Raw genomic sequence first — 20,504 nt, forward strand, 5'->3', positions numbered from 1 at the left:
ATCCATGTTTTTGCATGATTAAAATGAAATGATTAAAATGAAACACCACTATATATATATAGGTATCAGTTGAACACAATGTTTTATTATCATATATACCATTCTAAAGCAATTTGGAAGCTTACCAGTGCCTCAATCATTATAAGAAAATACATTCTAAATACCTATATATTTTGGAGCTTGATTTTGGTCTTTTTATCATGGAAAATCAGAGCTCCCCCTGCCCCCTTCGCTCACCAGGGCACAGGTTTAGCTGCAGCCAAGGTTCTCTCCAAGATGCACGCATGCACAGCTGCACACAATTTAAAATCTTGCTGCTCACTAACTTTTTAATGCTGTGCACCTGCCTGGAGAGGAACTGGGTGCAAAGCGCGGTGGAGGCATCGGGGCTGGTGCGGGACGTTTACCAGAGGTAAGCTCCTCACTCCCCAGAACTACATTCTGCAGGGGGCTCTCACAGATTGTGGGCCGACCCTGCATGTGATTTCCCTCTCATACAAGTTTTACACCGCTGTAAGTTTCTGTTCTTCGATTAAGTCACTGCTGATTTGCAAAGGCATAGATGAAAAGGAAATATGGGCCTATAAACACCATAGAAGGAAACCATTGCATGTAAGCAGTTCACATGACTTCTAGTGGTGCACAGAACTCTTTTACTGCTTACTTTATTTTACTTTTCTTTGGCACAGTGTTTGGATAAAGCTATTTAATTTAATATGTAAGTACCTATGAGTTTCTTCATCAATACACGCTCAAGTATTGAGGTTATGTTGGTATCTGATTTTGTGTGAGGGAATCGGACCCTAACCCTCTAGCTGTTTGTGACAGCTGACAATTTTAACTCTTAAATCTGTTCATGAATGTATAATACCCCATGAACACAATACTTTGCTCCTGTCCTTGAGACACATTACAGAGCCCTATCAGGTTTATTGGAACAATACATAAAAATGCTTAAGCAAAACTCAGTTACTATTCAAGTTGTCATATGTCTGTTACGCTATTAACAGGAACAGACCAAAACGGCGCACTCATGGACTGAAGTGGCATGCTCACGGATCACTACACCTTTGGCTGCAGCTGTCCCCCCCACTGCTTTGGGGCACTAAGCAGCCCCGATATACTAGTGCCTCTCACTCCCAAGCCACAGCCCCCCCCAGCTCACTCCCAATCTGCAGATCCCATCCCTGGCTGTGCCCCAATCCTGTTAGTCCTGCTGGTGCCCCTCACTTCTAACCCACTCCTGCCCCTCTGCTACATTCCTCTCTGGCCTCTGCCACACTTCCTGGCCCCCTGCCTTCCCCTCCCTACCCCTGCAGCTGCTTACCTTGCCTTTGAGGCTGTGGGTCTGGCAGGGGCCCACTCAAGCCAGGAGCACAGAGCCTGCACTGCCTTCAGTCCCAGCCCAGCCAGACAGCAGCAGCTTCAGCCTTGGCCCCAGAGGTGGGGCCAGAGCTGCCACCACTGCTGCATGGCTGGAATGAGGCCAGAGACATCATGTGCAGAGCCTCAGATAGAGCCAGAGCTGCAAAGGCAAGATAAGTGGCTGCAGGGGTGGCAGTGGGGAGCAAAGGCTGGGGCAGCAGCTGCAGTTCCAACTCTGACACTGGGCCAAGGGTCACAGTTGGAGCTGCATCCACTTCCCCCTCCTCTCACCTAACTTGTACTTAAATCTAAGATGAGGGGCTATTGTCCCTAGGTTAAATTGGGAAAACATCTTTGTATTCAATTTGATTAAATACAATAGTGTGTGTTCGTGTAATTAGAGACACACAGGCATGTTGTTTATATTATTTCTTAACTTTTAAGGGTTTGGCTTAGCAACCTTTGCATGTACATTTATGCCATGGTTAATGTGTTAATTGCAGCATAAATAGGAAGGATGCTACATCTGCACCTGATTAAAAGTGGTATAAAAGAGAAACAAGCTGTAAAAGTATTCCACATATAATGTAGATCACTTTTGTGGCGTGTGCATGGTACCTTAAATTTAACATGTAGCCAGTGACTGATAATCAGGTAGCTGATTGTTGGCTGGCTAGAGTCTGGGTTAAAGAGAAGCCAAAGGCTTCTCCCTCCAGGTATTCTAAACCCTGTGCCAGACAGCACTGATCAGGCTGTGCAATGCAGGGAAGCAAAAGCTTGCACAGGCTTCCCACAACCAGGAACTTTAAATTAGGTCTACTGCTGCACCAAGATCTAGAACCGGAGCTGATGTGGTCCCTGCCAGGCTAATAATCAACTGATTCTTGGCCTCGCAAGGACCATACCAGGGCTGTATCCAAACCCCATTTTAGTCCCCTGGCTGAGCTGACACTCCATTGATTTTTTGGGCACTTGATTTTCAATGTGTCATTGCAAAATCCTGCACTCCCCCTCTGCACTGGCAAGTATGGCATGATTGGGATCTGATTCCCAATTGCAAAATTAGGTGTCCTGTCATGCATATTTGGCATAGGATGCAAAATACTGGGACTAGGGACCAGATCCCTTTGCACCTTTAAATAAATGTTGGTGACATCAGTGACCATAGTATATTTTTCATGTCTTTTGTGGGATGTGTTCCATATAAATAATGCTTTCCATTCTAAACCAAAATTTTCAGAATTCTATTTCAGACTTCAGAGAATCTCATAATAATTTGGCACAAATATAATTACAGCTCAGCATCACCGTACAAATAAAATCTTGAAGAAATAAATGACTAACCTTTTAGGAGAATAAAAGAGTTTTCATTTCAGAAATATTACAAATTTTATTATATATTGAAATTTAACCTTCTGACAAATACATGTTTGACATATGTTATATGCAAGAGATTGAGGAATTTCACATATAAAGCTAGAGATTCTGTCCTAAGTATGCCCCAGTACTGTGGAATATGGACAACACATGATGTTTTTAGAACACATTGTATGCATTAGAACACTTTGGTAATGGGAATAAGATACAGAAACAGCTCCTGCAGGAAGTTATAGCAGTAACTTTAATTTTCCATGACATTATAGATTTAACCTAGAGTGGCTATACCATAACGTTATTTTAACTTTTTTAAATTTGTGGCCGAGTTTATTATATGACAATAGTCAGACTTCTGCCCTTAATATAATATACTTTAGGTATCCAAGTTTTTCTTTCTTAGGGAATACAGCTTTCTGATCCAGAGCATATGTATATATTAATCCAAATCCTAAATGTAAGTGAATTAGACATTTCCTAGTTAGAGAAAAGAAAATATATGTGCTCATTTTGTTAAGCTGCTTTTTCTTTACTAAAATTCAGACTTTTTGTGAGCTGTTCAGTCAATAATATATAGACCCTTTCAGGAAAAAGGTTTACTAGGGATGGAGGTATAGTTAAAATGTTTTAAAATATTATATATTTTAACACTTGAAAATGAGATACCCATAGTAACCTAATAAAACTGCTATGTCAGTGCTTGACAAGGTGTGTTGTATCTGTTCCAAAGCAGATAAGTAGTCATGTCAAAGCCCTGTTTATTGCTGCCTTCATACTATGAATTGACATTGTTTCATGGCAAAGATCCATACTATAGATAGACAGGATACATCTTTATTACTCTACAGGTACTTAGTTTCATGCCATGATATTTTGAGGATGTGTCAAAGTATACTAGTCTTATAGAAAGGGAACAGTTTTTTCTTGTTGAGAGCCAAGTTTAAGTCTTCCATACCAGTCTCTAGCCAGTAAAATTCTATTTCCATCTTGCCCTGCCATTATCCATATGAAATGCCAATTTTTCTATAAAGACTTCTTTGCAAGTTACAGCAGCTCTGCACTATTCGCCAGCAGAGTCCACACATTTTTAGATGAAGTTGACTGTGCACTCCAAACTGCTATGAAAGAATATATTCCCCAACCAATATAGAATATTCATATTCACTGCAGATATGTATTAGGGGAATATGGAAGTACCCAGATAGTCTCAAGTCAATATAGAGTAACTGCTACTATGTGCATTGTATACTACCATGCTACCATGGTATACTACCATGTATACCAGGGGCGGACAATTATTTTGGGCAGAGGGCTGCTTACCAAGTTTTGGCACACTGTGGAGGGATGCATGGGTAACCCTGCCCCTTGACAGGTGCCCCACCCCTGGTCGCCATCCTGTGACTGGAAGTCCAGCCCCCTAACCCCTGAGCTTTGCCACCAGAAGTCCCTCCCCTTGTCCCCAGAAGTACTCCTTTCAGCAAGGGGTTTTGCTATCTCTGAAGAATACCAAATTATATTCTAAAAGCAAAAACATTCATTAATTTGATTTCAAAAAATATTTTTGACCTGGTTTACATGCATTTGTGTAGTGTACATAGAGGTGATTATATATAATAGCTCAAAATGAAGTCTCAGTCTTGTATATTGTTGTGGGGGGGGGTATGTGGGATGTGGAGGAGGATGTGGGTGTGTCTGTGGGGAGGGTGGATAGATGTGGGGGGGGTGAGGGACCATGTGGGTATGTGTGTGGATATGTTGGGTGTAGGTGGGTATGGGATGTGGGGTTTGTGGGGGCTATATGTGTGGGGGGGTGATGCAGCCAGAAGCCACATGGTGCTGGAGCAGTGCAGGGGCAGTAAGGCAGGGAAATGGTTGAGCTGGGCTGGGCTGCTGTGTCCTGCTGATGGCTCCCCCTGGGTCCTACTGCTCCAGGCTCCTGTCATCTTTTGACAGGGAGCCAGGAGCAGATAAATATTTTCTAAATTTTTTAGGGGTCCTGCAGGCCACATAGAATGGCCTGGCAGGCTGCATCTGGCCCACGGGCCATATTTTGCCCACCCCGATGTGTACTATCATGCTATGCCAATAGATCGTAATAGGTATTAGGGTGCTGTAGTGCTTTACAGAACTGGACCCTTTCCTTGTAATCTTTTTGCCATTTTTCTGTGCATTTGTGTCATCATTCGATGTATGTTTCTTAACGTTTGCTAGAGTGCTTTTAGATCTAATAATGGAAGATATTATGTAAGTAAAAATCCATAGTAGTGTGTATTGTCTTCAAAGTGTGATCCATGTACAGAGAAATTGTTGGACATTATTGGAATTTGTTATGCATAAGGGTTCACATTAAGAATTTACTTTAGGTTTAGGAATCTTATAATAAAAATAGAGAGGCACAGTTCCTCCTTCTTAGATAGCCCTCAGAGTGAAATGCACACTTTTTAAGTATAACACACTTCAGACCATTATAAACACCAGTCAGTTACATAGCATCCCTTCTGTGAGCAATTGAAAACCAAAATAAAATAGGCTGATGGTTGACCACCATAATTACAAGGATGTTTAAGAAACTAACAGCAATTCTGAGATAAAACCACTTTGTGTGCAATGATCATTTACTGGATCGCATCACTTCTCTACATAGTCACCATGTTAGCCACACAGGTATTCCAGCAGGTCACAAGTGTCTTGATACCATCCTCAAAGAAGCTTTTTGATGACTCTGACAGCCACTCTTTGTGTACCATGAGTTGCGCCTCTGTATCACTGGCAAATTTGTCCTTCCAAAGAGCCTCTTTCAATGGTCTAACCAAGTGATAGTCACTTGGCACAAGATTGAGACGGTAGAGAAGGTGTGGTAAGATTTCAAAGTCCAGTCCACGCAAAGTCTTGACACTCACTTGTACACTCAGCAGCCTTGTACTGTCATGCTGGAGAACACCTTGCTTCAGTTTTCCACACTGTTTGGTCCAAATAGCTGGTTTCACATGATTTTTAGGGCTGTGCAAAATTTTGGCAGCCATTTCATTCTGGGGGTGTTTTGGTGCCTGAAACACTGAATCCAAAGGCTCCAAAACATGAAAAGAAGATTGTGGTGCTGGTGCCACTGTGAAGGCTTTGGTTTCTATGACCATAGTCTGCTTTTTGGAGAGAGAAGCAGTAGTGTGTTGGTAAGAGACAGCCTCTGCCTCACTCCACTGGGGAAGAAGCTCTTTTCAGTCAGAATGGCTAACTTGCTCGAGTGAGCTATAAACTTAGCTCGCTGGGGGATGGGCAGACAACCACCAGAGCAAGCTCACCAAGCAACAACCATAAAACCAGTAAGTTAGGATGCTCAAGGGAACCCACCCACTTCTAGAGCTTCTCCATGAATACAAGGAAGCCTAGGGCCTCCAAGGCACACTTACTTGCCTGTACACTAACGCTAGGAGCTTGGGGAATAAACAGGAGGAACTGGTCCTTCTGCTAAACAGAAATTACTATGATCTCATAGGGATCACGGAGACCTGGTGGGACTCCTCCTATGACTGGACTACCAGTATAAATGGCTATACCCTGTACAGGAGAGGTCGTGCTGAAAAATGGTATGAGGGTGTAGCTGTTTATGTGGAGAGCTATACGGCCCTACAAGCTGAGATTGGCACCTGAGGAGGACAACTGGAGACCATTTTGGTTAGAATACAAGGGGAATATAGTGAAGGGGATACAATGGTAGGAGTCTACTACAAACCTCCAAACCAGGAACAAGTGCTTGACCAGGAATTCACCAGGCAACTGGCTGAGGCTACATGCTCTCGGTGCACAGTCGTCATGGGAGACTTCAACTACCTGGACATCTCATGGGATGAGCACTTGACCAAATCCAGTTGTTCACAAAGCTTCCTTATGTGTGTGGATGAGCTCTACCTGTCCCAAGAAGTTTATGGGCCAAAAAGAGGCAAGGCACTGCTGGACCTGGTAGTGGCCAAAAGGGGATGATTTAATCAGCAACCTAAGAATTGAAGGGAACCTAGGTGACCACGAGTTGATCACTTTCACTGTCCATTGCAAAGCTGGCAATGCAGCCATGCAGTAGTTCTCAACTTTAGGAAAGCTGACTTCCATAAGCTGAGGAGGCTTGTTCTTGAGGCCCTGAGAAACCATGATTTCACAGGGAAGGGTGTTCATGATGAGTGGTTGCTCCTTCAGGAAGTGATCCTAGAAGCACAAGGGAAGTCCATCCCAACCCATAGAAAAGGTGGTAAAAGGGCTCAACAACCCCCTTGGCTCTCCTACATCTAAAAACAGAGGCGTATAAAGGATGGAAGACAGGAAACACCACTTGGGAGTAGTATACTGCACTGGACCTGCACCTGCAGGGAGCAAACTAGAAAAGCCAAGGCTGCAACTGAACTCCATCAAGAACAATACAAAATCCTTTTTTGGATATGTGGGGAGTCAAAAGAAAAACAAGGACAACATTGGACCCCTGCTAAACTAGCTGGGGCAGCTGACTACTGACACCCAGGAAAAAGTCAGTTTGCTTAATGATTACTTTGCATCAGGTTTTCACCAACCCAAAGGGACCACGCTGCCTTACATGATGTGGGATGACCAGGATGAAGATGAATATATGCTCACCATTGGCATGGATATTATGAGGAAGCATCTTGAGAGGCTAGACCCCCATAAACCAGCTGGTCTGGATAGGTTGCACCCAAGAGTGCTAAAGGAACTGGCAGACATCATAGTGCAGCTGCTGGTGAAGATATTTGAGAATTCGTGCCACTCAGGCAACGTATCTGAGATTGGAAGAGGGCCAAAGTGGTGCCCATCTTCAAGAAAGAGAGAAAAGAAGACCTGGGAAACTACATGCCAATAAGTTTGACCTCAGTCCCTGCAAAGATTTTGGGGAAAAATATATCAAAGCAACAATTCTTGACAGGCTAACAGAAGGCAACATTCTGAGGGATAGCCAGCATGGGTTTGTTGCAGGTAGGTCTTGCTCGACCAATCTCATTTCCTTCTATGACTAGGTGACAAAAGGGAAGAGAATGATGTCATATATTTGGACTTTAAAAAAGCCTTTGACATGGTGTCCCATGATGTCCTCATGGAAAAATTGGGCAACTGTGGTCTCAACTACTCCACAGTCTGATGGCTGGTGAACTGGCTCTGAGGTCAGACCCAGAGAGTGGTAGTTGATAGAACCGAATCAACTTGGCACTCAGTGACTAGTGACATCCCCCAAGGCTCTGTTCTTGGACCTATACTCTTCAATGTTTTCATAAATGATCTGGACACTGGTGTCAAAAACAGACTGGCTAAATTCACTGGCGACACCAAACTTTGGGAAAGAGCATCCACACTTGAGGATAGGCTCATGATCCAGGCTGACCTTGACAGGTTTATAAGGTGGGCAGATGAAAACCCGATGGCATTCAATATGGAGAAATGCAAGGTGCTCCACCTCGGGAATAAAAACTCACACCACACTTATAGGTTCGCCAATGCTACACTCGCTGGCACCATGATCAAAAGAGACTTAGGGATCATGAATGACCACAAGATGAATATGAACCACCAACGTGATACTGCATCTGGCAAAGCAAACAAAACTCTGGCTTGCATCTATCAATGCATCTCAAGCAAGACCCATCCTCCTGCTGTACTCGGCTTTGGTGAGGCCACAGCTGCAATACTGCATCCAATTCTGGCCTCCACCATTTAGGAAGGACATGGATAAGCTTGAAAGAGTCCAGAGGAGAGCCACGCACATGATCAAAGGGCAAGAGAACAGGCTGTATGAAGAGAGGCTACAAGCTATGGGTCTCTTCAGCCTGGAGAAGTGCAGATTAAGGGGTGACATGGTAGCAGCCTGTAAGTACATAAAGGGTGTGCATCAGGTTCTGGGGGAATACCTGTTCACAAAAGCACCCCAAGGTCCAATGGTCACAAACTCCTGCAAGACCATTTTAGTTTGGACATAAGGAAAAACTTCTTTACTGTCTGAGCCCCCAAGACCTGGAAGACTCCCCCCAGAGGTGGTACAAGCACCTACTCTGTACACTTTCAAGAAACATTTGGATGTTTGTCTTGCTGGGATCCTTTGACCCTAGCTGACTTCCTGCTCCTGGACCTGATGATCTTACGAGGTCCCTTCCAGCCCTAATGTCTATGAAGTCTGTGAAATCTGTGAAATCTCCAGAACAAAACAAAAACATCCGAAACGTTTTGGAATGTTTCAAATGTGCCGTCTGGGAATAGTCTGGCACAACCCCACTCAAAGTCCTCCTTTCAAAGTGCCGGGAGGCTGGGGCCTGGCAGGGGATGGAGCCAGGCAGGGCAGCCATGGGGGCTTCTCCCATGGCTCCCTCCACTGGGGCAGAGGCAGGCACAGCCAGAGGAGCCACAGGAGAAGCCTCCATGGCTGCCCTGCCCAGCCCCATCCCCCACCTGGCCCCAGCCTCCCAGCACTTAAAAAAAAAAAAAAAAAAAGCCCTACACTCCCCAGCTATAGCAGCAGTGATTAGGGCCTCTAAGGGCTCATGGCAGAGCCCCCCCATGTAGCAGGGGGCAGTGGGGATCACCCCCTGTCTGGTACCTGTGTAGCAGCTGCCCCATGATGCAAGTGCAGCATGGCTTGGCAGGGCACTACGCACTTTCTGAGAGCTATGTGCTGCTGGAGTTGAGCAGTACCAGGTCCCAGCTAGTGCACAGCATCCTGCCGAGCTGTGCTGCACCTATGCGATGTGATGATTGCCATGCAGGTTCGAAGCACGGAGAAGCGAGAGGTGATTCCTGCTGTCTCCCGCTGGCCTGTGCTGCATGGGGGGGCTCTGCCACAAGCCCTCAGAGGCCCCTTATCACTGCTGCTGCAGCCAGTGAATGCAGGGCTTTTTTTTTGCTTTTTTTTTAATTGCTGGGTGGCTAGGGCTGGGTGGGGGATGGGGCAGGGGAGCCGTGGGGGCTTCTCCCGCAGCTCCTCCTGCCCAGGGAGAGGCAGGCACAGCTGGAGGAGCCATGGGAGAACCTGCAGCCACCCAACTGTTCCTGCCTCTCCCTGTTCGGTCCAAATCTCTGAATCAGCATCGAAACTCCAAAACAGATTTGGCTGAATTGAAATGGAACAGTGATCTGAAACACCAAAATGAATTGCTATCCTCTGAAATGGCCAAATCCGAAATGAAACATAGCCGATTTGCACAGCCCTAATTTGAAGAATGTAGCAGTAGGTATTGCTATCGATTGTGACCCTGATCCATGAAGTGAACAAGGAGTCATTCTAGGCAATTGAAAAACAGAGTAAGTAATATTTTGCCAGAGGATGGTTGAGTAAGGAATTTTTTGGGTGTATGTTTCCATTGCATGCTCTGCCATTTGCTCTTGGGATCATAATGGTGGACCCAGGTCTCATCCCTGGTGATGATGGACAAGAAAAATTCATCTTTGTCCCATGCACATTGCAGAAGCTGTGTACACACTTTCACATATTGTTTATGCAAATCCATCCGTTGCTATGGCACCCAATGGGTGCTTACTTTCTGGTAACTCAGGTGATCGTGCAAAATGGCATAGATACTGCCATATAAGGTTATTTAGTAAATGCAATAAATGTGGGTTGAATAGAAGCTTAAGCCAACATGCAAAATGCAGGTCTGCAAAAACGCAAATGCACGGCAAGGAAAATCAGAGTGGATAGGAGTTAATGGGTGTGAGACAGGTAGGGTGGGGGGAAACAAAAGAAGGGAATGTCAACAGGTGATAAAATGTAGCTGGTGAAAAGTAGAGAAATTACCTGGGGTTATCAGAGGATAGCTACTGCCAGCACTTACACACCTAGCTCCACCACTAGGTCAGAAATGCTCACATCCCTATTCACACACACAGTCACATCAGCATGGGCAACGTTGTCCTCCATTATGACTGTGTTGAGGCATCCTGCCTGTGGTTCATCTACTATAGATGTGTAGCTGTTCTTTATCTTCTTCACCTCCTCAAAGACCGTTCATTGAGCCCTACAGTTCTCACCATATTGTGGCACAATCCTACAGTGAATTTCACTAGGCGACACATCCTTGACCCACAAAAAATGAATGACAGAACACTGTTCTTTTTTGGTGCATACTAACAGTTGTGCAGCCACGTTATTTACATGCTCAATACCATCACATGTGTGTTCTGCATGAAATAATAGGGCTGTTTGACAACATTGCCAACCATGTTCCCTGCTGCTGTGTAGTTCCATACTTTGCCACAGAAATACAGTGTGGGCAGCCATTTTGCTGTTAGTTTTTGAAACACCCTTGTACTTTCTTTCTGAACTTAATGAGTTATGAAATATTTTTTTTGCCATCTCCATGAGTCTCACTCCTTTCCACTATTCTGATGAAGAAAGTGTGACTGTTGAATGAAACCCCATTTTATTTTTAGTTAGTCCAATAAAAAGAATTGCCAGTAACTTTTCCTTTCCCTTTGTATTCTAAATGATGGTAAAGACTGTTCTAATCCAGGTGATTACCTTGTACAGCATTAATGAATATTTATTATTTGAAAAGTTTGAGTGTGCCCTCTATTGTTCAAGGCACAAACACAGAAATATGGTTTTAGAAGCTTATAATCCAAAAATTGTACACCTCCCAATATAGTTGAAAAAATATAGCTGAAAATTAAGATAAAGCCAGTTGACCAACAAAGCAATCATGGGTAAAGTTTTAAGGTTTACTTTTTTTGATTTTATTGCCTATTTTATTATCATGCTAGGCAGTATTGCCAAATAAATGGGCGTACCTACTTGACGCAGCATGAAGGACAAGAAGATGCACAAACTTCTCATTTGTACTCCAATATCAGGTTTAATTTAAAAAAGAGAGAGAGTTGGAGTGTGTTTCTCTGACAAAGATGGCTGCAGGGAAACAGGAGAGGGAAGATGAATGCTGTAATGTCTGCCTGGTTTTGCAGAGACCCTGAAACAATGGGTGTGAGATTGCAACTGCTGTATTCATCTCAAATGCCAGCTCATCCCTAGTGATGCTATTCTGAATGTCAGCAACGTTAATGTCTTCATTGCTTATCAGTGCATGGAAGAAAAAAGAGGAAGTACCATATTATGAAGATCTATACAGAATTTCTAAAGGTATGAAACATAGTCCCCTGTGGAGGGATGAAGGAACAGCAAAGGAGAAAGTTACGTAGCAAAGATAAATATGAGGGACTTGTCTGTTTAGATTATTATCAGAAAGTGATGTTGATGTCATATAAGTATGAATTGATATTTATATTGGTGTGTCCTTCAGCATGCATGCTCTGGTATGGAATACAATAGCTTTTTTTTGCTTTATTTCTTTTTTGCAAGTGAATAATTGAAATAAAGGTTACACCAGAATAATTACTGTAATCCTTATGCCAGTATACCCCAGCCCTAAGATGACTAGGACTTTAACAGTGGGTAGCAGTTGGAGAGGATCACAGTTATTTTAATTTTCCATTAGTGGTGCCCAGCTTAAAAAAATGGATATAATTATTCTTGGTGTAAGATATTGCACTTTAATTGTATATAAGTGCATATAAACGCACTCTATTCTGCAAGGCATAGGTAGTAAAGATACAAGCCAGAACTGGCCCATGAAGCCCTATCAGCTGGCATGCAGTGCTGCTCATTGGTGTTTGAGTGGACCCACATGCACAAATAGTGCATCCTGGATGAGCCTTGTGCATGGCATGCAGGGCTGGAGTGGACATGCCCCATGTGCAGCATATGGAGCCACTCTGGGATGCATGCTACATGCAGTGCCTGCTCCAAGATGCTCACTGCATGCAGTATCTACTCCAGGCAGCCTGAGATGCAAACTGAACGTATTGCCTGTACTAGGCCAGCCTTACACACTGGATCTAGCATATGGTACCAATCTACAGGCCCAGTCTGGCTTACTGACTGCCCCCACATGATTACACACTCCTTATGTAAGGTGTATTTTAAATAGCTTCGTTTCAAGTATTTCTGAAAACAAATTTAAATACATTTGACATTTTTTTAAGTTCCCAAACTTTTACCCCAAAGCAAACATTTCCCTCACTCCTGCTACTGAGACTGCTTTTCTCATCTGAGCAGGAGTTGTAGTTAAGAAAATATCTTTTGTAGAATAGTTTCTCTTGTCCAGCTATGAATTTCCATGCAGCTTTAAAAAATATATATAATCCGCTAAGACAGGGCTGGTCAACCTCTGGCCCATGGGCCAAATCCTTGGCATCCAGTCAGTGGGGAAGCCCATGGGTTAGACAATTTGGCAGTAGGGGAGCAGTGGAAGCACAGTTGGATCAGGGTCAGGCCTGCACCCCACACATCCAGATTGGGCCAGGCTGTTCCTCTTGCTCCCACTCCAAGCCCTCTGCTGCTGTCCCACATGTCTAGATCAGGGCTGAGGCACTCTGCCTCCACTCCCTATGTGTCTCACTTGGGGCCACTCCACCCTTCCCTGCCCCCCTGACTGTCTGGATCAGGGCTGGGCTACTCCACATCTTCTCCTCCCCCCATTCCTGGATAGGGGCCACTCCATCCCCCCATCCCCTGGTAGACCAAGGTCAGGTTGTGTATCCCCCCTGTGGCTGGATCTGGCCCCCGGACAGACCTTGCACTGCCCATCCAGCCTGCAGGGTGATAAGGTTGGACACCAGTTAGGTAAGACAAATACTATTAAAATCCAAATGTTCTCACTGACTTCTGAACAAATTCTCTATTATTAGCTCATCAGTGAAGTTCGCTTGTTTGCTGTCACTCTCCTCTGCCATGGAACACAAATATCATAAGCTGAATTTGAAACATCATTAGATCACTTACAGTGAAAAATGCTTGTGTCATAGTTGCCAAAGGCTGGTTCAAAACTAATGCTTTTCTCATTGTTGTTGCTTTTATTCTAGGTTTATGACTGATGCAGCTCGACGTGAGCAGGAATCTCTGAAGAAGAAGATTCAGCCTAAACTCTCTTTGACTTTGTCAAGCTCTGTGTCTCGTGGGAACGTGTCTACTCCACCTCGCCACAGCAGTGGAAGCCTTACTCCTCCAGTCACTCCTCCCATCACACCCTCCTCCTCATTTCGCAGTAGTACACCTACAGGTAAGGAGATTCAATTTCATTTAACTCAAAATGCTGGTTTTGCTTGACAATATTGGCAAGATACTGTCATCAGTAGTCAGGACTTTTATTTTTAATGTAAGGCATTTGGGGTTCTTTGCCTGCTAGTTCTTGATGTTTCAGGATGTGCTAGGTCACATCTTCAAGCTCTTCTTCACATCTGGAAAATTTAGGTGCTCTTAAAATGAAAGCTTTGATTTTCATGTGGCCAAAGAAACTGACATTTACAGAAACAGCAAATATGGCAAGATTTATTGCACCAGTTTGCTCACCTCCTGCAACTATATCATTTTAAATTTCTTTTAAGATGTAAATGAAAACTGTAAATGTAGTATCATCTCCTGACTAGTTAGAGTGGACTTGACTCACCCAAGAATGTTCAAGTCTCTAGCAGTGTTACATGCAGGTAGAGAGCCCATGCAGAAATGGGAGTTTGGGGATGTATGAAACACATTAGGGCTAGGGACAGACATTACACATAAACCAGTTTAAGTGATCAGAAACTGGTTTAAATGTGTAACAGAATGTAAGTTCAGTGCACATAAACCAGTTTCAAAATGGCTGAAACTGGTGTAAGATAAATTTGGTTGAATGTAATATCAGACTTAACTGATTTGGATGAAACTGGTTTATGCAATGTCTGTCCCAGACCCCTTCCTAATTTAGGTTAAACCAGAGTCCCCCAGCATCCCAGATGCATTGCAGCCCTGGGCTGGGCTCTCTGATCCAGAGAACAGGCCCTGTCCCTCTCCTCCTTAGCCAGAGCTCCAGGGGGAGACTGTAGGCACAACAGGGTCTGCCTGGTTTCCCTCACTGTTCAAGCATAGATTCCCCACTCCCTCCTTCCCACCTCCCACATTATGGACCCCAGCCCCATGGACAGCTAATGCTGAAAGGTGTCTGTGTGTCTCCAATTTCACTGGGACAGGACAAAGGCAGACAAGACAAAGACAGAACAGTGTTTGCTTAGGGCTTTTGGGAGCTAATCAACAGGTCAGCTGGTAATGTCCCTCCATTCCTTCCTTGGAAAAAGCTGTTTAAGAAGAGCTTAAATTAATGAGAGAGGCTTTTTTTGTTGATGGACTGCTAAACACTGTATTATCAGCCCCCTGCTGGTTTGCTGCCCTGTCAGGTTTGCAGACAGTATGAAGAAGCAGGGAGAGGGAGATTGAAAAGTACAGTATCATCAACAGATGCATGCATTGCACACACCACTTGCCTGAGAGTGCTAGCCTGGGGCTGGGGTCTGGCAATCTCCTACCCCTTGAACGAGTGGGAAAAAGACTAAAACTGTGGAGGCCAGGGTGGGAGTGTACCCTTCCCTAATCAGAGTATCATGCTGGGACCTTGCTACACCCTCCTTCCTCCCCCAGTTATCTCAGCACTGAAGAAGAGAAGGGGGGGGTGCTGAAGCACCCCCAGCTTGTAGCCTGAGGCACTGCAGGCATGTGCCTGCATTTCTTCAGTCCAGAGGGAATGTCTAGGCAGGTTAAACTAATCTGCAAAGATTAAATCAATTCAGTCTCAGGCTTTTTTAATGTCTGTCCCTAGCCTAGAAGTCCCATCCAATTGTGGGGTTGTAGCTGTTCGGTTTAGACTGCAAATGTGAACAGCACGACCTGGGATGATGGATTGTGGCCCAGGATACCTAAAGATGAGCCAATGCTACCCTCTCCCACATTTTGAATCCTTGTGGAATTATATGGCCCTAACTGCAAATGAGGAGAAAATTAAGTTGGATATCAAATTCAAGATACAGCTGACAGAAAGGAGCTGACTCTATCCATGTGTACGCCAGAGACTGCCATGTAGTGTAAAGCTAGCAGTTTTAAAGGTACAGCAACATAAATTTTTGGGTGTAGTGTTCCATGCTGCTAAGACTAAATGCTACATGTGCTAGCTTGTTTGGACTCTATGTAACATGCTGTAGTTTGCTGTGTTGGTTTGACCTGTAATTGCTTGAGAACCTCAGCAGATCAAAGTTGCAAGGTTTTCTTGCATGGGGACCAACAAAGTTGTTCAACTTCCTTCCAAATATGGAGGGGGAGAAATGAGCAATAAAACAAGGAAGGAAATAAGTGTGATATTAGAGCTAATTTTTCTTTTGTTTTTTCCACTTCCTTCAAAAGCACACTCCAAAGGGAATAAACATTCTTATAGATAGCTTTTCAAATCCTAGTCATGTATACATATTTATATACAATAGATTATTTTGCACTGATTGAAAGCTGGAAATTGCAAGACTCACTGGTCTAGATCCCTAGCTGATATAAATCACTGAGGCTAAGGTAATTTTTACTGGGTAGGAATCTGCCTACTGATTGTGGAAATGCTTCAGAATAAGTGCAGGAGAAATATTTTAGGAATTTTGCCCAATAATCTAAAGGAGAAATCATAACTGTTGGAATCTTCCACAAAGACCTTAATGCCTTCATATAGGAGTATATTTAATGCCATTTTACAAATATAGACCCAATACAGTAATCTTACTAAAGAAAAATAACATGAACACCCTTTACTTGATAAACTGCTATGTAATGTGTTTTCCATAAGTGTTTAATGTTTTGGTATTAATGATTAAATGGAAAAGTTGTAAATGTCTATGACATTTATGTCTGGGGAGCTGTGAAATGAATAGATTGTTTAGTGAATGTCCCCAGATAGGCAAAAATAAAACACGTATGGTCAAACTAAATGTTCTTTTAGAATATGAGAAAATGAATATTTCAGAATTAAGCGTTTGTTTATAATTATTTTGTAAAGGATAGTTGGAAGAAACTGAATCATTTCCTTTGCTACAGATGTCAAGGAATCATTTTGACAACTTGCTTCTTTTTTTTAACAGATCCCCACAGAAAAGGCTAATTTATGATGTGGTCAGGCAGTATAACTTAGTGTGTCTGTCAAGAGCACTGGTTAACTATCTACTGTTTGAAGTACATTCCATGAAACATTAAAAATTAAAAAGGAAGCTAGTTTCTGTCGACCAAAATACTTTCCTATTTTGATTTTATATATTTTTCAAACACTTTAAGTTATTTAGAATGTTGTTTTACCTGTAGTTAGAGGGATCAGCTTGTTTTGGCTAACTAACTTGGTTTCTGGGAGTTCTACTTGCCAGGTTATAAATAATACCAGGTTCCACATTCTGAATTCTCTGTTCCAAGTTCCACATCCAAACTGCGTTCCAAGGTCAGAATTTGTAATAGGCTGGTAGCAAAATTCATATATAAAACAGATATTCTTTCTTAAAGAACTTTACTATATGAACTCTCGGCTGAGTTACAACAGCCTTACCCCAGAAATTTCAGTGTTCTCATCTCTAAAAACTTTTCTGGACCTAAAATAAATGTTGAGGATTTTTTTATTACTATTTAACTAGTTTTCCATCTTTTGATATAGGCCACATGAGTTTTACGTATATAATGTAGAGGGTGGGTGGGTGGGTATACATATTTTTTGAGAAGAGCAGTTAGGGAAAATACAAAAGTCTCAGAAATCTGTCAGTTAGTCAGTCTGTCATGGAAAATGCAAAAATCTGTCTCTAGAAGGGATACATAATGTCAAGGGATGTTAAGTGTCCTCTTTCATACCTGTTGCTCCCTTCCAGTTGATGGTGGGGGGGGGATGATGAATGAATGCTCAAATAATATTTTCCCTTCAAAGAACACTACCATGGATTGCTGTCATCCTTACCTCTATTTTAAGATCTTCTGATTGGGCCAGGAACCTGTTTTCCTACTGCAGCCAGATCTGCTGAAAGCTATGCAAGTAGAGTCTCATAAAGCGGGGAATGGTAGACAGGAAACTTTGTGTTCCTTAGTAAGCATGGTGTAGGGATTGCATATGTTGTAGCAACCATTTGCTAGGGAATCCTTGATGCTTCTCTAGCTACATTTTTATTGCTTAAGAATAATGGGACAATGTTTCAAAACCATGAAGAACTGTTATGCAACAGGACTTCAGAAGAATTGAAAAATAATTTCCCTTACTTACTGATCTGGATCTACAAAATAACCGAGTGCCTGAATCACCCTCTGGAACCCTCACTTAAACACACTAGTGAAAATTTGTTCCAGAAGAGAAAATAGTGTAACTGAAACCTCTTCAGTAAAAAAATAATAATAAAATGCCCTGATCCCCTCTTTGCCCTCTCTTCCAGGGCTTCAGAATGACAATAGGCATTGCAACATGCCAAGAAAGATTAACAAGTTCCAAAATCAAAAACTCAGTGTAGCCTGATGGTTGCTCCTCCTCTGAACTACAAACTTAAGGTTGTAGAGAACAGCAGAGAGTGGCAGCCCCTCAAGGCTTTTCAGGTGTAAAGATCAAGATCTTGCATTGTACCCAGGAATTTATGGGCATCCATAATATACTTCTGGTATGACACTTGGCTTCATAGACAGACCATTCATTTCTGAGTGGTTTCAAGGGTGGCCCCAGGTACAATGCATTACATCAGTCTAGTCTGAAGGTGATAAGATGTTCTCTGATTTAAAAAAAAAATCCAAAATTCTCAGATTATAAACTCCAAATCCATGTTTTTTCCATGATTAAAATGAAATGCCACTATATATATAAGTATCAGTTGAACACAATGTTTTATTGATACATTTATAACTTTATTACAGTTTGGAAGCCTAACAGTGCCTCAATTATTATAATACAATACATTCTAAATACCTATATATCTTGGTTTTGATTTTTGATTTTTTTAATCGTGGAAAATCAGAGCTCCCTCTGCCCCTTTTGCTCACCAGGACCTGGGTTGGCTGTCCTCCCTGCCACTTTGTGGCACTGAGCAGCCCTGATATGCCAGTGCCCTGCCCCTGCCCATGTCCTTGCCCCTCACTCCCAACCCGCAGCCCCCCAAGCCTCCATCACTCCCAACCACTGCCCCCTGGACCTGCCAGTGTCCTGCCGTGGCCACCAAGGTAAGCCGCAGTGACTATGGCATGGGTTGTATCCCCTGCTGTTGCTGAGGAGGCAGGAGGCACCTCACCTTGGCAGCCACGGCAGCTCAGCACTCCTTTCCACGCTGAGTCCTGCCTGCTGGACCACACCGGTGACTCCTGCCTAGAGCTGGTCTGCCCAGGTCCCACTGTGGGCACAGAAATCTGGGGGGGGCACATGCTCCCTCCTGCCACTCAACATGTGGCCTGTGTCGCTTGTGCCCCCCCGTTCCCTACCTCCATAGATGTACTTGGAGAGAGTTGTAGGAGCTGCTCTCTACCACACTGCCTGGCTGCCACATGCATGTGTGTGCACACATGTATGTGGCGCCTCCTGCACCCCGCTCTTTCCAGCCCTAAGCAGCCCCTTACAGACTGGAACTCTGTCAGTCTGCAAAGGGAAGCCTATGGTATCCTGTGTCTTTCTCCTTTAAAGGAGAAAATCTGCATTTTTCCATGGAAAACAGAAAACCCAGATCCCTAGTCATCTGCCTCCTTTGAGCTTGAAGTTTTCCTCAGTAGTTGGCACATCTGTGTCCCAGAATGTGCTTTTCTTTCTTTGGCAGATGGACCCTGTCTCCGCCTTCTCGACAAAATACCATGACAACTCCCTCCTTGTTAACATATGTGCAGTCATGCATTCAGCTCCAGGATGCATTTGTCCCCTTGGATATTTATCTTCAATACTTTCTGCTGTTGAGGTGGCCTCATTGCAGAGTAGCTAATTCTTTTTCTTCCTCTGGTGGCTGCAGCCTTTGCTAGCTGCTTACTTTCTCAATCCCAGATGTTTCCATATACATCCTGACAATTAAATCCTCATGTTCCCAGATGTTTCTAAATTACTGTCATCATTTCCAGCAATGCATACATTTCCAATGGTGATCTCCTAACCAAATACCGATCAGTCTTAATCCTACTCAGCTTGTGAAAATGATAAGAAATAGCCCAAAGTAACATGGGGGTGGAGAATGTTTGTAAAGTTTTATAACAAAAATCTTTGCCAAAGATGATGGACCAAACTTTCTGAAAATGCCAGTCTTTAAGTAGACACATACATGTGCTACAAAAGCAGCTGAAATGCGTTTTTCTCTTTCTTTTTTTCTCATCTGTATGCCTCCCACCCTTGCAAATGAGATTATTTATGCCAGAAGCATGAATACCTGCCAAAGGTACATATAGGCAGTTCCCAGAATGGGACAACATATATAAATGCTGCATACATAGTAAGTCTTTGAAATGGTTTTCTTGTTCATTTGGTGGGAAGTAGTATGACACAACAGATTTTCTATACCTACCTGTTATTCCCTAAGTGCTGCTTGCGTTCTCTCCCTGTAGTCTGCCTTCTGTAGCTAATTTGTTTTTTGCTGAGGAGATATTTCTTTAATTAATAAGTTAATACTTGAATACTTTTCAAACTTTTAAAACATTCTGCTTATTACATTGTTTCCGTCACAGTATTTTCATACTCTGTTATTGGCATTTTTTGCATAATTGATTTACATTCACTTGTTCAATATTCCCTCAGGATTTATCAGAAAATTTCTGCTTTCATTAGTAATTGAGAATCCATGGAGCTGTAGTAGATATGACTTATTAATGATAGCAATATGTGGCCTGTTGTTGGAAAGAATTTAATGTTGCACAGATACCAAGAATCTCCTTACACAGAATATAAAACACTCAACTATTAAGTCACTAAAAC

The 20,504-nt window shown here is 43.1% G+C and overlaps 1 protein-coding gene across 1 annotated transcript in view; it reads left to right on the plus strand.

The window, feature by feature from the left end:
• The window catches only part of JAZF1 (JAZF zinc finger 1), a 339,282-nt gene that overhangs the window by 273,285 nt on the left and 45,493 nt on the right, over window positions 1-20,504 (plus strand). The window contains exon 3 of the mRNA XM_090046666.1: window positions 13,636-13,832. Coding sequence (XP_089902792.1) covers window positions 13,636-13,832 — 197 coding nt within the window. The remainder of the gene's footprint in view (window positions 1-13,635; window positions 13,833-20,504) is intronic.

This window comes from Crocodylus siamensis, chromosome 5 (genome assembly GCF_052110815.1).
Source record: "Crocodylus siamensis isolate JL-2025a chromosome 5, ASM5211081v1, whole genome shotgun sequence".
NCBI lineage: Eukaryota > Metazoa > Chordata > Crocodylia > Crocodylidae > Crocodylus > Crocodylus siamensis.